Here is a 19,815-nt window from a genome sequence, read left to right on the forward strand (position 1 = left end):
AACAAAAAAACAAAATGCAACCCAAAATGATGTTTAGCTTTTAAACTCTAAAATAACGTTTTGGACATAAGCACCGAAAAGATCATAAATCATAGGGGATCCTATATATGCCCCGTTTCTCTCTCTTAAAACTGATCAAAATTCTAGATTCAACTTGAGGACTGACATTTGATGTATCATTAATTTTCTTTTGGTGAACAGTTTTAAATCATGTTGGTTGATGTTGTGTCAATCACGTAGGTAGTTTTGAATCATTAATATATTAAATGAAGTATCACTCTTGAACATATATTTATATATGGTTACAAACAAAATTCATATTTCAATAATTAATTATCATGACTGATAATTAAAAAGAAGGTGGAAATGTGTCTATCGATCGATCAAGTAAAAATTACCAAGCCACTTAAGCAAAATATTGCTAATTAATGATTAAGAGGGCATGCTCAGCCTCCCATTGCTTAAGTTGAATTGTGTGAGAAGCACCTCTTGAGGAAGAAGATGGTACTTTATGCCAAGATTTTGGAAAATCTTCTTTAATTCAAGCACAAGCTCTGATCTTCGAGTGCTCTTCTCCCCATAGTTTTGATGGTTCATGGTGTGCATAACACATAAGGCCATCTTCATCTTGTCCACATTCTCAATCTCCTTCACTAACACTGTGTGTTTTGGGTTCCAATACTTTGGCTTACTCTCAATGTATCTGCATATATGCATTCCAGACAGCACTAATTGTCACAAACGAAATACACCTTGAGACAAAAAAATTTGATGTAGAGGAGAATAACTGAACAAGTTTTGCTCATCACATTTAACTATGATGTAACCCACCACTCTATCCAATGTATGCCCAGTGATATAAAATAGAAATTAATGGACTAATTTTATGTAACATGAAATGATTACAATATTATTAGACTTTAGTTAGAATTTTAAAAGTCAAAAGGCTTTAGTCAGTAAATTGTAAAATTAAAGGATCTGAATGAAAGTCTCCCTATAATCAATCATAGTTAATATTAATTATGTGTGGTTGTATTTATTGTAAAAAGTTAATCATAATTAATATTATAACACATGACATGCATTGAGTGAAATATTAATATATGTTCATACTAAAAAAAAAAAAAAAAAAAAGTGGTAGTACTATATACCAAAGATCAAATGAAGATAGTGAGCAAAATCGTTCTAAATGTAGAGCTGAAATTGACAAGAGATCCATGTTTCAAATGTTGGTCCATCCTATAGATTTCTAGTTTTTTTGTTGGTAAAAAGTCCATATATCCTATAGATTTTGCCCAAGTGACTAGGATAACTTAAAGGCGAAACTAGCTAAAGCTAGCCGGCCTATTAGCATTTTGTTTTAACATCCACAATCTTGACACAGATAGAACTATGGTATCACATGAATAGCTTTTATTAGTAGCCAAATTAATTATTATATATGTTGGATTTAAGGTTTCATAGACAAGCAATTTAATTAGTCGATATATCAACACTGAAAATAGATTATAGGAGGGAGATGAGATGGATTGCTTACGATTGTATAGCCTTCTTGAGTGCAGAAATATCATCAACTGGAGTGGAGACATCAATGGTGAACTCAATACTGTCTGCCATGTCTGGACTTCTTCTGAAATTGCTAATAGGCTTTGTAAGAAGCACAGAATTGGGGTAATATATTTTCTCATTGTCATATCTTAAAAAAACTGTTGACAAAATGTTCATCTCTTCTACAATCATCTGCACAAAAATAAATATATCAAACGTTAATTCCATAAAAGATAACAGAAAAATGACCAATTTAATCCCTGGAGTACGTTTGAGTTTTTCTTTTTTAATTAGATTCATATAGTTTCACTTTTTTTTTTTTTTTTTTTTTGCAATCAGTTCTCTATAGTTAATTAAGTTTAGTATACAATCAAGGATAAATTAAAAAAATCCAACAATTTCTTAGACGAAAATATTAGTTCTTTATGCATCAAGTCATTTTAAATTGTCGATTTAAAGTATAAAGAACTAACATTTCGTCCAATAATTTTATTAATTTTTCGATTTGTTCAATGTAGATGAAACATAATGACAAATTGACAATAACCTAATTGAAAAAACTGAAACTATATAGACCTAATAAATAAATATAAAAAAACCAGACTACATGAATCCGGCCAATTGGTCATTTTCCTGAAAATAATCAATAATGAACAAGAACCACAGTAAATCAATCATTAATATATATCTGACCTGTACACCATCAACGACACAACGATCACCAACATCAAATGGGTGCATGACAAACACAAAAATGATGGACTCGAACACAGTTTTGCACATGTTTTGAAACATGAAACCCACAAGCAGCAGTTGAGAAGTAACCACAAAGATGACCTTGGTTGTGGCCAAACCCATCACCAAAAGGCTCACCACTGTTATAATCACAATCACGATTGCACTCGCCAACTTGTGAAGTTGTTGGACAGCAGTCTTTGTATCGTTCAAGGAATGAGCTAATGCTTTACGCTCAATGTACGCATGTACCTAGCCATGCATATATCACACAACTATAATTAATAATTAATAATTAGTAAATTATTCAATGCATGTAAATCTAATACATACATAATTAGGGGTAATGCGTTTTTTTTCCTTTTATTGATTAGCAAGCAGAATAGATATATTTCATACTAGCTAGGTTTTAGATTTTTTAGGCACAAATTCAGGATTAGATTTAGGCCGGGGTGGGGTTGGGGTTCGATCCTACTTAGGTAAAACTAAGAAAAAAAACAAAAAACAAAAATTGGTTTGGTCACTTTCATAAAAGAAAAAAGAGTAATGCTATTTGGACCAAATTAAGTGACCAAATGAGAGGAACCAAGTGAGGTGTTACTTGGGGAGGTGGTCCTCATCTCCACATCTCCCCAAGTGACACCTTATTTGATCCCTCTTATTTGGTCATTTAATTTGATCCAAATAACATTACTCAAGAAAAAAATGTGAATTGGTCACTAGTACCGATAAATCGGCGCTCTAGAAACCATCATAAGTGATATTGCTTTGGTCGGCAACCAATATTATCACTTTTTTTTTTTTTTTTCACATTTTAATCTCAATTTCAATATGATTGTTTATCTTAGAGTGTAGCCATTAGAACTAAATTTTAATTTTTAATCATAAGATAAAATTCAAGCAAAAATAATTCATAAGATACAATTGTAAACAAAAATTTAAAAGGGGTGGAGTGAACAATTCAAAGGGTGAGGGGATACCGCCATTCATGAATTTTATAGAAAATTAGGGTAATCTCCTTCAAATGTATATTTCTTCCATTAAAATCAAAATCTGGGTATTTCTTTTTTCATGTATTAACCCCTTTGACTAGTTGTCAACTCACCTACTTTCCATATACATACATATATATATTTCCTAGTCAACGTTTTTTAAAATTCAGATATTATAAATCTCTTTTATGCCCTCAACCCCATGTCATACTTTTTTTTTATTTGACTCTTTATTGTTGGTAGCTGCTGTTATTGCTTCCTAAAGCTTTGGTACTTTTAGGCTCCTTTTAATGCTCATAATTTATTGTTTGGACTTTTTTTTTTTTGAATTTTTTTTTTTTGGCCAATGAATTTCTTTTGATTTCAAATATGAAATTTTCAGAAATTTTTACGGAATATACTTCAATGCACCCATTATAAAAATTTCACTACTCATATATCCATTGATTTCTATACTTTGTCTTTATAAGAAGGATTTTTTCCAAATCACCCACTCGGACTATACCCCGATTTGCAAGTCACCACATAAATAAAAGATTATAACAAATTGCCACATGAATTAAAAAAAATTTGCAATCTACCCACCTCCATCCAAGTCCGTCAATTTTTCTGTTAAAAACAAGAGTATTTTAGTTTTTTCAAGTAAATTATAAGGGATATTTTGGTCCTTTTTAATCCACATCAGATATGTTTAAGAGTTATACTATTCATACCCTAAAATTTTCTTTCCATACCCAAAACTTTATTAAGTATACCCACAGATAAAGTTTTCTCAAAAAATAAAAAAAACATTCACCCCCGCAGAGGGGCTGGGCTGGGGGGGAGAGGGGCTTCAGAAAATGGCGTGGGCTTTTGAAGGTTTGGGAGTTTGAATCAGAAGCCAGTGCTCTGATTCGAATTCCAGTAGAAAGAAAATGGCTTCAAATTCGAGTTTGAATCCTTCGCTGGAACCTGAGATCGGGCCCGATGGCCTTGCTCGAGTCGCCTCCGTCATTGCCTACACTGAGAAGGTCTATTTCTCTCTCTATCAATTTTTCAATTCTTGTTTCTTCCTTTCGTTTTTTCGAGATAAGGGTTCTCTTTGGGTAGCTTTGGCTGAGGTTACAGATCCTCAGAATTTGGGGGCAATCATCAGGTCTGCTTACTTCTTTGGAGCTTCAAGGGTGGTGTTATGTGTAAAGAATTCAGCCCCACTGAATGGTGTTGTGAGCAAAGCAAGAGCAGGCTCACTTGAGTTTATGGAGTTGAGATACTGCAAGAATATGATGCAGTTCCTAACATCCTCGGCTGAAAATGGTTGGCGAGTTCTTGGAGGTTCTGTTTCTACCAAAGCTATTCCTTTGAATGAGGTTGTGCCCAGTGTGTAAGTTTTCCTAATTGGACTAATCCTATATGGAATAGGAAAAAACAATTCAGTATACTTGTAGTCCAAGTTAAGGGCCACATTAGATCAATATCAGTTGTCCTAGTCTAGTTCTGATTCAAATTTGACAAGGACTAAGAGTCTGCCAGGTAGGGTGATTGAATCCTATATGAACATAAATAAGGACTTCTATTCTACAGCTATGTATATGTTGTAATCGAGTAGTTCCTTTATGGGAGGACTTTTGATTACAGCAGTGCATATAAATAGGACCAAGTCCCTGCTTTCATTGATACGATTTGCATTAAGAACTCAGTCCCATATTGAGTAAGCTGTTAAGGAAATCAAGTGAAAGGAGAAGACTTGACATCCAGGAGAAGACTTGACATCCAGGAGTAGGCTTGACATCCATGGCTGCGAGTATGTTTCCTTTCTATTCCTTACTGGTTGTTAGTCTGCAGTATTTGATCAACTTGTATTTCATTATGTCTGTGAATCTAGTATAACATGTGGTATCAGAGCAACCTCACACACGTTTTGAAATCTTTTCATGTCATTACTGATTGACTGACTTCCATGATAATAAGGCATTAATTCTCTGCTATGTAATATATTGTTGTTGTTATTCATATTCATATTGATAAGACTCTTGTAGCATACTGCAAACTATATGCAAGTTTTAATTAATCTTGATTCTGGGATTCCGCTGCTGTTGTTTTAATTAATTACTTGTATGAATGGTTAGTTTGAATGCATGAGATTCTTGTTTCATATTGCATGTCAACTTCTGGTATATTAAAACTTGTCATATGCTAATTTTTCCAGGCTTAGCATATTATCCCACCAGACCAGCATTTAACTACATACTGCAACATGATACTCGATCAAAGAATAAATGTCTAGAAAATTTAGTAACTTGTATTACCAAAGTAATAATTTTATTCAAACTTTCTAGACAAAAAGGAATAGATCAAATTGTAATTCTTTCTTGATCATGTAAATGGTTCTCCCAAAGGAGGTTTAAACTTTACTTGAATTCTTGGATAGAATTAGCATATTACAGTCCAAGCAAACATATGATTTTCTTTATAAGTCTTTGCTACTGCCTAAAGGTGTTGAAAGAATTATAATGCTGGATATGTCTGTTGAAACTGGTTATATGGTTTATTTTTCTTTGTGGTCTCTGCCCAAAGGTGAGATACAATGACAGATTTAAAGTTCAAAACATGGGACTTTTCTGCTTGTTTTACTTTTCAAAACATTAAAATTCAAGTTCATTTTTCTGCAGCATCTTTTAGCCTTGCTAGCATAGAACCACTCAATGGAACTAACTTTAAGAAGTGGAAACAAGACCTAGAGATTTATCTAGGCTTAGCTGAAATCGACTTAGCTCTAAGGGAGGATTGCCCTGTGATAGCTGATGACAGTACACCAGAACTGAAATCCAAGTATGAGAAATGGCAGAAGTGCAATAGGCTCTCTTTGTTGATAATGAAGAGGGCCATGAGTGAGACCATTAGAGGGGGAATTCCAGAGTCTGAGATTGCTAAAGACTTCATGAAATCCATCACTGAAAAATTTATGGAATCTGAAAAGGCAGAGACTGGGAGCCTTTTGCATATGTTCACCAACATGAAGTTTGATGGCACTGGAAGTGTAAGGGAATTCATTTTGAAGATGGTTGATGTGGCTGCTAGACTAACAAGCTTAGACATGCCAATTTCTGATGGCTATTTGGTGTGGACTGCACTGAATGATTTACCTCCTAAGTATGGTCAGATTCAACACACTTATAATACTCAAAGGGATAAGTGGACTGTGAATGAGTTGATTGGCTACTGTGTTTTGGAAGAAGAAAGGTTGAAAAAGGAGAGTGATCATACTGTAAATCTTATGGTAAAAGCAAACCCGAAAAGGAATTTTGACAAGAATGCTAAGCAAGGATTTAAGAAGGATCAAAATTCTCATCATACTGCCAAAGCCTCCACCTCTAACAATCCTACACCACCCAACCTTAAGGTCAACCAAAGCAACGTTTTCAAATGCTATTTTTGCAATAAGGAGGGTCATATGAAGAAGGACTGCCATAGGTACAAGAAATGGGAAACTAAGAGAGGTAAAACTGTCTTTACAATGCTAGAATCAAATTTAGTTAACTTACCTGTGTTTTCTTGGTGGTTAGACATTGCCTCACCTGTACACATTGCCAATTCTATGCAGGGGCTGGAAAGAAGGAGGAGTCCAAGTAAGGAAGAAGCAAAGCTCTGCGTTGGCAATGGAGCACCAGTAGAAGTTCAAGCCATAGGAACCATTAGGCTTAGGTTGGATTTAGGTTTCATTTTGGAATTAAACAATGTTTTGGTTGTGCCTTCTATAAGAAAGAATTTGATTTCCCTTTCAAAGTTGATTAAGTGTGGAATGACATCTAGTATTGACATTAATAAATTCTCCTTGTTTGATAATTCTGTTTATGTTGGATGTGCCATACTTGTGGATGATTATTGGCAATTACAGTGTACCTACTTAACTGAAACTTTTTTAGTTGAGAGTAATGTGGGGACTAAAAGAACCAAATTTAATGTTAAATCATCCATGTTGTGGCATAAAAGACTAGGTCACATTTCACAAGAGAGATTGCTTAAACTAGCTAAAGACAACCTGCTACCAGACCTTGATTTTACTGATTTTCAAACTTGTGTAGCTTGTATCAAGGGAAAAATGACTAACTCCAAGAAGAAAGGTTCAACCCGAAGTGGACAACTCTTAGAAATTATACATACTGATATTTGTGGCCCTTTCCCCATTAAAACCATATGTGGAAACAACTATTTTATCACCTTTATAGATGACCACTCTAGGTACTGCTACATATATCTCATTTCAGAAAAATCAAAGGCTCTTGAAACCTTTAAAATCTTTAAAACTGAGGTGGAAAACCAATTAGGAAAAACCATTAAGGTTGTGAGGTCAGATCGTGGAGGAGAGTACTATGGCAAGTATGATGAGAAGGGTCAACACAAGGGTCCATTTGCACTGTTTCTTGAATCCTGTGGCATTATTGCTCAATACACGACTCCAGGAACACCAGAACAGAATGGTGTTGCTGAGAGAAAGAATAGAACACTGCTGAATATGGTGAGAAGCATGATGAGTACTTGCACTTTGCCTAATTTTTTATGGGGGGAAGCATTGAAGACTGCTAACTACATTTGCAATCGAGTGCCTAGCAAGTCTGTTCCTAAGACACCTTATGAACTTTGGACTAACAGGAAGCCTATCTTATCACACTTACTTATTTGGGGCTGCAATGCAGAGGCCAAAGTCTATAATCCTCAAATAGGCAAACTAGATCCAAAGACTGTCAGTGGTTATTTCATTGGTTTTCCAGAACACTCAAAAGGCTACAAATTCTACTACCCTCATTATCATACTAGAATCTTAGAAACCAATAAAGCCAAGTTTATTGAGGATGGTGAACCACGGCAAAGTGAGGATTATAATGGTTCTTTCCTTGAAGAATTGGTAGAAGAAGTTGTAGAAGAACCTATAAATGTAACTGGTTTAGTGGCAGATCCCTTATCCTTTTCAGATCAGCCATTACCTTTCCAGGTTCAGGATGAAAATCTTGATTTTGATGTGATACATAACCAGGATCATCAAGAACTCCATCTTGACAATGCTCAAGCTGATCCAGCAGGTGAAGAAATACCAAGAAGACAGTCACAAAGACAAAGAAGACCTGCAATATCTGAGGATTATGTGGTTTATTTGCAGGAAATAAACTACAATGTTGGAGAAAATGAGAATGATCCTTTAACTTATAAGGAGGCTGTCAGTAGTGCAAATGCAGTCAGTTGGCTGGCTGCCATGGAGTCTGAAATTCAGTCAATGAGCAACAATTTTGTTTGGGAACTTACTGATTTACCTCAAGGTTCGAAACCTATAGGCTGCAAATGGGTATTTAAGACTAAGAGGGGGGCAGATGGAAAAGTGAAAAGGCATAAGGCTCGGCTAGTGGCAAAGGGGTTTACACAGAGGTTTGGTACTGACTATAATGAGACATTCTCACCAGTCTCTACCAAGGACTCATTTAGAATCATCATGGCTTTAGTAGCTCATTTCGATTTGGAATTACATCAAATGGATGTAAAAACTGCCTTCTTAAATGGCAACTTACAGGAAGACATCTACATGACACAACCTGAGGGTTTTGTGTCTCAAGGCTATGAAAATCAAGTCTGCAAACTTCAAAAGTCCATTTATGGACTGAAGCAAGCCTCTAGACAATGGTATCTTAAATTTGATATTGTCATAACATCTTTTGGTTTTGCAGAAAATAAACTTGATGAATGTATTTATCTTAAGGTGTGTGGGAGCAGATTTATTTTTCTGGTTTTGTATGTTGATGATATATTGTTGGCAAGTAGTGATATGAACCTACTTCTAGAAACCAAGGATTTCTTGTCAAAGAAATTCGAGATGAAGGACTTAGGTGAAGCTGGTTTTGTGCTTGGTATTGAGATTAAAAGAGATAGAGAAAAGGGCCTTTTAGGTTTGTCACAGAGGAATTACATCGACAGAGTACTTAAGAGGTTTTCTATGGAAAATTGCAAGCCTGGAGAAGCACCAATGCAGAAGGGAGACTTGTTTCATAAGGGACAATGTCCTAGAACTAGTTTGGAAAAGGAACAGATGCATGACAAGCCTTATGCCTCATTGGTGGGCAGCTTGATGTATGCAATGGTGTGTACCAGACCAGACTTGGGTTATGCAGTGGGGATATTAGGCAGGTATCAGACCAATCCTGGTTTGGCACACTGGATTGCAGGAAAGAAGGTGTTAAGATACCTGCAGAAGACTAAAAATTATATGCTGATTTATAAGAGAACAAGTGAACTTGAAGTGATTGGCTACTCAGATTCTGATTTTGCTAGAAGTAAAGAAGAAGGGAAATCGACTTCAGGTTACTTGTTCATGTTGGCTGGTGCAGCAGTGGCATGGAGAAGTGGAAAACAAACATTAACAACCACTTCAACCATGCAGGCTGAATTTGTGGCACTCTATGAAGCAGGTACACAGGCTGTATGGTTGAGAAATTTTATCCTAGCAACTCAAGTAGTGGATTCTGCAGCAAATCCAATGACACTTTACTGTGATAATGAAGCTGCAGTTTTCTTTGCTAAGAATAATAGAAGATCAACCAAGTCAAGGCACATTGACCCCAAGTACTTTTGGCTGAGAGATAAGGTTAGAGAGGAAGAGATTAATGTGGCCAATATCGATACACACAACATGTTGGCTGATTCCTTTACTAAAGCTATGCCTATAAGTATTTTTAAAGAACATGTTGTAAGAATGGGGGTCTTAGAGTCCTTTGATGCAGTAGACTAGTGGGAGTTTTGTCCTATTTTGTTTCAAGTTGGTTTTGGTTGATTCGAGTTGTGAACTCATCAGGTTGTTGACAATTGCAGAAATGATGTATAGTGCACTACCAGTTATTGCATCATTTATCAACTTACTGTTTTCCATCATTTTAATTCTGTCATTTCGAGAAGCTTAATTATATTGAGTTTTCAGTTTCAATTTGTGTTGATCAATTTAATTAATTGACAGATAAGGAATGTGTTTTCTTTTGAATGCATAAGCTTTATTAAAGCATTTAGTTAGATTCTGTTTTGAATCGTTAAAGAGGACTGTTGTGCTTATAGTTTTGAATCATCTAAAAGTCAGCACATTGTGTTATGTTCTTACAGATGACTAGTGGAATTATTCAATTTGCATTGGTAGTCATGGGATGCCTGCCTTTTCTGTACTGCAAGATTTTTTTCTATGGTTCCATGTGTTTTGATAATTACTCGAGTCATGTAGCAGATTTGATCTAGTGTGAGCTTATGTGATCACTAAGGAAGGCTTAGGCTGCTTGCATAATGTTCTTGTTGTTCATCAATGGTTAGTCCAAGTGGGAGAATGTAAGTTTTCCTAATTGGACTAATCCTATATGGAATAGGAAACAACAATTCAGTATACTTGTAGTCCAAGTTAAGGGCCACATTAGATCAATATCAGTTGTCCTAGTCTAGTTCTGATTCAAATTTGACAAGGACTAAGAGTCTGCCAGGTAGGGTGATTGAATCCTATATGAACATAAATAAGGACTTCTATTCTACAGCTATGTATATGTTGTAATCGAGTAGTTCCTTTATGGGAGGACTTTTGATTACAGCAGTGCATATAAATAGGACCAAGTCCTTGCTTTCATTGATACGATTTGCATTAAGAACTCAGTCCCATATTGAGTAAGCTGTTAAGGAAATCAAGTGAAAGGAGAAGACTTGACATCCAGGAGAAGACTTGACATCCAGGAGTAGGCTTGACATCCATGGCTGCGAGTATTGTTTCCTTTCTATTCCTTACTGGTTGTTAGTCTGCAGTATTTGATCAACTTGTATTTCATTATGTCTGTGAATCTAGTATAACACAGTGTACCAACAATTCTTGTTCTGGGCAGTGAGGGCATTGGGTTGTGAATGTGTGTTGGTTTGTGGCTGGGAGGGAGGGGCTGGGTTGCGACTTGCGAGGGAGAGAGATGGGGGCGAGGAGGGGCTGGGCTTGCAGGGGAGAAGGACTGGGAGGAGGGGAGGGTGGTGGCTGGCCGGCTGGTGCAGAGGGTGGGGAGGGTGGCTGGTGTGGTGGTGATTTGGCGGTGGTGGGTGGGTTTAATTTTTTCTGTTTTTTCATTTTTTATTTAATTATTTAATTATTTATATATTTAATAATAAAAAACTAATCTGAAAAGACTAGAACACCCTTGTTTGTAATAGAAAAATTTACAGATTTGGATGGAGGTGGATAGATTACAAATTTTTTTTTTTTTCATTCATGGGACAATTTGTTATAATTTTTTATTTAGGTGGTGACTTGCAAATCGGGGTATAGTTCGGATGAGTGATTTGTAAAAAAACCTTATAAGAATTAATATGTATTAATAAGGTTACACAATAACTAAGTGGCCTACACTAACAGGTAAAAATAATGAACCTATATACAATTCTCATAAACAAATAAATAACCTACAACAACAAAGGAACACACATTTGTATAAAAAAATAAAAAATAAAAAATAAAAACTAAAACTAAAACCTACATGAATTACTCAATAAGAACTTACGTTATCATAATTCTATAAGGAACCTACATTAAAAAAATACTATGAAGAACCTACATCAAAATCATTCAATAAGAAACCTACAATAGAATGATTTAATAAGGAACCTACATTAGAATTATTTAATAAGGAACCTACGTACATAATACAATAGCTAATACATCTGCAACATCAAACCAAAAAAAAAAACTCCTACAACATAAATTAAACTCACATATCTCCAATAAAAATTAAAAACTCACATATCTCTAATATAAAAAAACTCACACATCTATTACTTTTTATATTTAAATACGAATAATCATAATTCTAGTAATTTAATGTTCCCTATAATTTAGTGATTTGTCGGAGAGAAAAATCTGAAATCAATATATATTAATTACATAATGGCAAAACTTATATATAAAAGAAAACTAATAGATTATTTATATCCTACGTGGCATAAGATTTTGAATATAAACTTTAGCTATTATTAAAAAAAAAAAAAATTAATGGTGTTAAATTCTATAAAAAAATTAGTTTAAAGGGCTAATATCCTAATATTCCTGAATTTTATTGGCTGCATGCATGATTGGCAAGTTTGATCATATGATAGAAGATTTTGATGTTGTAGCTTACCAACCAATTTCTGAAGGAAGACTTTGTAATTCTTCCAGTTTCAATTGCTCCTTCAAAGAGAGGAAATATGGTGTGAATTTCATCACTCTTCAAGAACCGTAGTAAGTCTTCCTCTTCTATATATCTGTAAGTATATATATATATATATGTAGTGTAAGAGAGACAGTAGTGGATAGGATAAAAAGGTATTTTTAATACTCCTTTTCATTTGCGTAACAAATTTATAAGACTTATGCTCAAAACAAACACTATGTTATTCACCAAAAGCATTTGTACACGCCCAAAGTATCGTGTCAAACACCATACTAGTGTAGGTCCAGGATCAATCTTAGATTTTATATGTGAGAGTCTGCCACAGTGTGTCGAGTGCACATTTTCTCTTTACCATACAAGTGTAATTCAGGGATCCATCATAAATTATTATTTACGATGGATCCTAGATGAGAGTCTGCCATAATGTGTCAAGTGTACATTTTTAGTGATTTTCTCAATCATACAAGTGCAGGTATGAGATTCACCGTAATTATTATTTACAACAGATCTTTAGATCTTAGCTAGGGTGTTTAATTAGGACAAAAAATGTAATTTTATTAACCACATACATAGCCGGTTGCAATATTAGGACAAAAATTACCACCAAGTGCTCAGCAACTGCACCTACAAAATTTATTGTATTTGTAATTACAACATTGCAGCTACATTGCGTATTCTCAATAAAAAAAATTTAAAATCTTCAACCAATAATCTTCTAAAACACATTATAAAAAAATAAATCTAATCAATCCCACAATATTAAGATTCAAGTAGAAAATTAAGAAAAAAAATTGAGCAATAAATGATGATGCAACTCAAATTGCAAATGGAAATGTAGTTGTCGAGTGCTCAACAATCTCTTTTTCGTTGACAAACATGCTTAACGTGCACATATTGTCTTTTAACCTAATTATATTATTAGGTGTATTTATGGTTAATGTAAAGGGTTTTTTTTGTCCTTAGAAGTAATTAATTCTAGATCATATGTGTAGAGTTTGTCACAATGTACCGAATGCACATTTTGTCTACTATAAAACTATATATAGGTCCACGGTCCACGGTCTACCATAAATTATTATTTACGATGGTTCTTAGATCTTTAACTTACTTATCGATATATGAAACATGTATTTTTTATGTCTATCTCTCACATTACATGATAAGTCACGTGATAATAGAGATAAATATAAAAAAATATATATATATACAGGCTCTTTCTGTTGAGGTATACCTCAACTTATTTATGTTGAGGTATGACTTTGTTGGGGCCTACACGAGTCCTTTTGTGTCGATCCGAACCGTTCGCAAGAATCATCTTCATTGATAGATCATCTTTGCAAAAAATTAGCCAAATCGAAATCATTTGCCTATCTAATTTTGATAAAACAAATTGACGGTTTCATCAAAAATATTTGGTTCGTCCATTTATTTGATCAAAGTTAGATAGGCAAATGATTTCCGATTTGGCTAATTTTTTGCAAGGATGATCTATCTATGGAGATGTAAAAATTGAACGGTTCGGATCGACACAAAACAACTCGTGTGGGCCCCAACAGGGTATACCTTAACATAAATAAATTGAGGTATACCTCAACAGAAGGAGCCTGTATATATATATGCATCCATTATATAGAAGTTTTTTACCTCATTAATATTACCTCACGATGAATTAAACTATTAATTTATTGTAATAGGTAAACACATTTGATGGTGATGATTAATTAATAGCATAAATATTGGTGGTGACATTAATTAACTCATCTCTCTTCTTTAACTTTCCACATATAACTCAAACCCAAGAGGCCAAGACCATGATGGCTTGGTGTTCAAAAACCACACAGCCAACAGCTGTAAATTAAGGGCCTGCAGGGACCAGCTCTAGACATTTCTATATCTTCTTCTTCTTGTAAGTAATGATGCCATCAGATTCATGCCTTCATCATGTGTGCCACTGCCACCCCCATTGTGGGTGAGTGGACACAGAAAAGAACGACCCTAATATGTAGGTATATTATCTTCAGGGTGATGGATGCATACCCTAAAATGATTGAATGCAATTGCAATTCAAGACCCCACCATTTGGTAGTTGTGAATAAAGAATCTAGTTAGTGCCCTACTGTGACAATCTATGCCACCACTTAATTTGAAGCACCAGCTAGATATTGAATATAAATTGCTGAAAGTGTCCACTACGTACTGATATATGGACACACTCACATATAGCATCTCTCTCTCTCTCTCTCTCTCTCTCTCTCTCTCTCTCTCTCTCTCTCTCTCTCTCTCTCTCTCTCTCTGTGAATGTAGTCTCTAATCGACTAATCCCTACATATCTTCAATATTCATCATATATTGTATTTTTCACCTTTTAGTTATTTAATTTTATATTGAGATCATTGTTAATCATAATGATCAAGGCCTAGCTAGCTAGCTACAAAAGGCATAAAGTTGTAATTAAAACGTACTATAGGAACATTTTACACTGTAGTAAATAATTAAATATGTGAAGAAGCATTTATATTAACATCATTATATATGCTTATTAAAATAGTAATGCATGTACTCATAAATTAAGCTAGTCCAGGTAATAGCAGAGAGCTAGATATCAAGCTGGATGCTTATTAAAAGTAAAAGTATATATTAAAATGTCGCCTTTCTTTTTGTTGGCCATAATAGCATTATTGGGTGCGTTTTATAATCACACTATTGTTGCACCCACCTGTCAAGCATGCATGGAGTAGGTATAAAAATTAGGAAAATATTTGGGTCACCCCTTCTCCCAAAATAACAATTTCGGTAATGTCGGCGTATGATTGGAACATTCACTTTTTAGATCACCTATTATAGATCATTTCTGCAAAAAATCAAATCAATTGGAAATCGTTTGGTTATATAAATATTGTTACTTAAATAGAAAAAATTGATGGTTTTCAATTAAAGAGTGATTTTTTGACCAAACCGTTGATTTTTTCTATTTAATCAACAACAGTTATATAATCAAACAATTTCTGATTGAGTTGATGTTTTGCAGAAATGATCTATAATAGGTGATCTAAAAAGTGAAGACATTATCGAAATTGTTATTTTAGAGGGAGGGGTGACCTTGGGGGTACCCCCAAGGGGTGCCTAAGTAGTGTCCTAAACTTTAATGAGGTCTTGAGGCCGGGTTGATATCAGGTGATTAATACTGAGGGCCTGAGGCTAAGAATTCATAAAAGCAAAAGTAAGAAAGGGACCAGCATTACGATGCTTTTGTATGTATGATGAACCATGAGTGTCTTATGCACTTAATGTAAAAGCGACAAATACTTTTAGACCACGTTTAACCTACCACATTATACGAGAGTTAATTAACACATTAAGATATCATGTAATCGATATTATATGTAGCACTGTAGCAGTAGTGTTAGATAAAAACAAAAATTCAAAAATAAAAAGAAAAACTTTGTTCAGTAAAATAATGACACATAAGATGGTATAAAAATATAGAAAATTAGGATTAAATACCAAATATCAATAGTTTTTTAATAAAGCAGCAAGACACTAATTTTTTTTAGTTTAGGTACTAATCTAGAGTAAAACATTTTGGATTAGATCACAAATCAGTTTGTTATACAGTTGTGACTGTCGAACAATTACAGTTGTAATTGTCGAACAGTCACAGTTGTAACTATTTAAAATTTATAAAAAATCAAAATTTTTAAAGGTTTCATACTTTTGATTTAGGTTTGGGGGATGAAGTCCTATAATCCAAAGACTAAATATTAAAGTTTAAGTCTTACAAATATTGAAAAAACAATAAATCAATAAAAAAGTTATGACTGTTAGACAGTCACAGTTCGATATAACTATGTTTTTTAAAGTTGGTACCTAAACTGAAATTTAGTACCTAAAGTGAAATAACATAAATGTTTTAGTAGTTGAAATGAAAAAACATTATAATTTGGTACCTAAAGTCAATGGACCTATAAAAATATGGTATAAGAATGTGGTAAATATAGCATTATTCTATATGTAGTCCTTTAGCATTATTGTGGTAAACTAATTGGTATCATCACCTAAATTTTCTTTTTATTTTGGATCAATATGATGACCTAAATTAAGAACCACTTATGAGTATGTTAATATAAATAAAATTTTGTACTATTTGATGACACAAATAATACATGCATAACAATATAGGATCAAATAATATTGTATATGACAAATTGACAATTTTATTCAGAATGCATGGTATTTGTATAAATAATTTTAGGATTACCAAATTTAATTATGCGTTATAAATGTTAGTACACATATTACACATTAGAAAGAAATAAAATTTTAATTAAGCATAAGTTTAAATAAATGAAATTACACCGAGAAAAAATGTGAAAGTGAGAAACTTACTTGGCATCTGGCTTGGCAACATTCTTGAAAATCTTTTGGGCAGTGTTTCTTGCCTCCCATTCACTTGTAATCTCCGACTCTGCATTCCCGAAATCAGCGATGGTTCTCGAAATGGTCGACAAACCCGAAGACCTCACGTAGTTGACGAGCCTCTTCACACTCCACGCGGTGGCCCTCCCCCCCATGCTCAACCTCCTTAGCTTGTCCATGTCAATCCTCCTCGGCCCATCTTGCTTAGACCTTGACCTAACCAAAGGATGGGACTTGTCCCTCAACCTTGCAGGCAATGATTTTGAGGCCTGAAGACGGCGTCGAGGAAGCTCTTCCCTCTCATCCTCATCGAGTGGCGGACCGGAGAGGGCTTCCAAAATGTAGTGGTGGAAAACACTCTCTTTCATGCGATCAAAGAATGTGGCTACATGGAAAGAGGAGGCCAAGACCTTAACGAACAAGATCTTTAGCAACCAAATTGTGGCCCCAATTAGGACAGCTATTAAGGCACGAAACACTTTTTTGAGGACCTTACTGTGCTTGTCAGGGAACATGATCATCCAAGCAACTAGGACTAGGCCTAGCCAAGCACAGTTTTGGAAACTCTTGCGCAAACCAAACACAAAATAGAGTACTTTTTCTCTGAGCATGAAGTTTCTCTCTATAAGAAACACAATAAACCCCACAACCCAACCAGAGACTAAGCGCCCACAAAACAAGACCATCACCATTAGACACCATTTCCATATCTCCAAACCCCATTTCACTTTCGCTTTGAGGTGTTCTAGGGTGAGGGAGCATACCAAGCAAGTCATTATTATGAGAAACAAACTCCATTCAATCAAAGCTCTCTTGTTTATCTTTGTTTTCCTTTTCTTTCGGTACTTTCCTCGGTCTTCTCCGTCGTAGTCTTCATTTTCGTACCATTCTTCATCGTCGTCTTCGTCCGTGGACGAGTTGTCTTCGTAAGGGTTTAAGGGTTGGAGTTCTTCGGATTCAGGGATGGTTCTTGGTGATGGCAAAGGGTACTTAATCTCCTCGAACCGTGACCGGGGCTTGGAGAAGTTTAGGCGTTTAAGAGTTTTGGTTCTTGATGGGGGATGTGGGATTGGATTGTTAGGGTCTGATTGGGGTGACTGTTTGAGTTTAGAGTTTGGTTCGTCTATGGTGACTACCACATGCTCTGTGTTGCTCTTCTGGACCTCCATGCCTTCAGTTCAAAGAACCCAGAACGAACCAAAATAAGAGGGAGAGAGAGATGGAATGGGGTTTCTTTATGGGATTTCTAAAAGAGCAACATTAATTAAGAAGGAAGGAAATCATTGAGTGTATCCGGTGGTCTTCTACGTACCGATCTTTTCGGTGTTAATTAATATTACTACCTCGTGTATCCGGAGGTCTTCTATGTACCGATCTTTTTCGGTGTTAATTACTGTTAATATTACTACCTCATTGACTTCTATAAATGCTAAACTTAATTAAAATTAAGTATAATGAAATTAAAACGATGTCATTTTAAACATAAACACCAAAAAGTTCAAATAAGTGGATCCTATTCCTCTCTCTCTCTATCAATACTAATAAAAATTCTAGATCCGACTCCAAGAGTGAAATTCTCACGTTTTAAATATGGACCATTATTTTATTTTATTTTTTCTGTACAGTTTCGAATCATTTTGGTTGATATATAGTTGTTAGCTTTGTACTCTTACTATACGTAATTTGCTTTTTAATTGGACCACTTTTTCAACTACAGTATACCAAGACGTGGAATTAGTGGTCAAGATCAATTTAAAGATTAAGAAAGTCAACAGCATTAATTATGAACCAAAATGATGGGATTGTAAAAGGTAGGGCACAATCTAAAACCAACAATCAAGGCGCAATTTATTTTGTAGGAAAACTTTTTGGTAGTTTTCGTACATTATGAGTTTGTTACATTTTATTTTTTTAATTTTTTTTCTCACATTAACATGTACAATCGTATCCTTCCATTTTTTTTTTGGTAGTCTAGGCATGTATGGGCTGCCCAATCTCATCCTATTTTCAGGACTATGGGCCTTCCTAGTTCAATGTAGCAGGACGGCCTCGCCCAATCCGTTTGTGAATAGGTTTCGGCTTGGGTCATAAATTTTCCCCAGTCCAAACGCAACTCATATCATTGAAATCATGTACTAGCTACAATACTGTGTTATGCCTTTTGTTTTATATTTATAAAAGGCTTATTATTTGGTTTATCCTTGAAAGTAATTAGAATTCTCACCTTATCCCTAATATTTTTTTTGTCTCACTTTATCCCCTAAAACTAATTTTTGTGTATCACTTTACCCTATATTTACTATTTTCTTATTTTTACAAATTTTGAAAATTAATTAAAAATAGCTCCGAAATCAGGAAAATACACGAAAAATTTCTACAGACTCGTCTTGACTAGTACTAATTTACTATGGCATCAAATTACAAATTTTCCCTTCGAGTGTTTCTAAAAAATTTGTGAGGTCAAAGTGTTAAGTCTTAAAATTTTGATATAGTCGGAGAAAAAATTGGTAATTTGACCCTATAGTAAATTAGTACTAGTCAAGACGAGTCCGTAGAAATTTTTCGTATATTTTTTGAGTCTGGAGCTATTTTTAATTAGTTTCTAAAATTTGTAAAAATAGGACATTGGTAAAATGATACACGAAAATTAGTTTTAGGAGGTAAAGTGAGACGAAAAAAACATCAGGGGATAATGTGAGAATTCGAATTACTTTCAGAGGGTAAACCAAATAATAAGCCTTTATAAAATTTAATTCATTCTTTTAAACAAATTAAGAAAATATTTAGTTCAAGTGGACAAACAAGGTGTGAGAACTTGGGTTCTCAAACCCCTCACAAACGAAATAATAGTTTTATAAAACAAAGAGGAGTCATTACTCCAAAAAAAAAAAAAATTCTAAATAGGACACATACTTTGGGGCCAATTATATTTCAGGACACATATG

General features: G+C 34.5%; 1 protein-coding gene and 1 long non-coding RNA gene across 2 annotated transcripts; one reads left to right on the forward strand and one right to left on the reverse strand.

Annotated features, from left to right (window-relative positions):
• Positions 1 to 260: 260 nt before the first annotated feature.
• Positions 261 to 18,145, reverse strand: LOC147291172 (mechanosensitive ion channel protein 10-like). Its single transcript, XM_086237062.1, has 5 exons — positions 16,841 to 18,145; positions 12,422 to 12,545; positions 2,242 to 2,535; positions 1,538 to 1,740; positions 261 to 703 (listed from the first exon to the last, which is right to left on the reverse strand). The coding sequence occupies exons 1-5, from the start codon at positions 18,037 to 18,039 to the stop codon at positions 433 to 435; spliced, it is 2,091 nt and encodes a 696-aa protein (XP_086093188.1). The 5' UTR covers positions 18,040 to 18,145; the 3' UTR covers positions 261 to 432.
• On the forward strand, positions 4,136 to 14,683 carry LOC147291173 (uncharacterized). The gene is made up of 3 exons (XR_015121212.1): positions 4,136 to 4,285; positions 12,460 to 12,522; positions 14,255 to 14,683. It is a non-coding gene; the product is annotated as an uncharacterized LOC147291173 (long non-coding RNA).
• Positions 18,146 to 19,815: the final 1,670 nt, after the last annotated feature.

Source organism: Dryas octopetala, chromosome 3 (genome assembly GCF_963921425.1).
Source record: "Dryas octopetala chromosome 3, drDryOcto1.1, whole genome shotgun sequence".
NCBI lineage: Eukaryota > Viridiplantae > Streptophyta > Magnoliopsida > Rosales > Rosaceae > Dryas > Dryas octopetala.

Excerpts from the sequence above, each read along its gene's own strand:
- LOC147291172 (XM_086237062.1), bottom strand. The coding sequence starts at position 18,039 with ATGGAGGTCCAGAAGAGCAACACAGAGCATGTGGTAGTCACCATAGAC. Across the intron at positions 12,546-16,840 it reads GTTGCCAAGCCAGATGCCAA|ATATATAGAAGAGGAAGACT; the intron begins GTAAGTTTCTCA and ends ATATACTTACAG. Across the intron at positions 1,741-2,241 it reads GTGTCGTTGATGGTGTACAG|ATGATTGTAGAAGAGATGAA; the intron begins GTCAGATATATA and ends ATTTTTGTGCAG.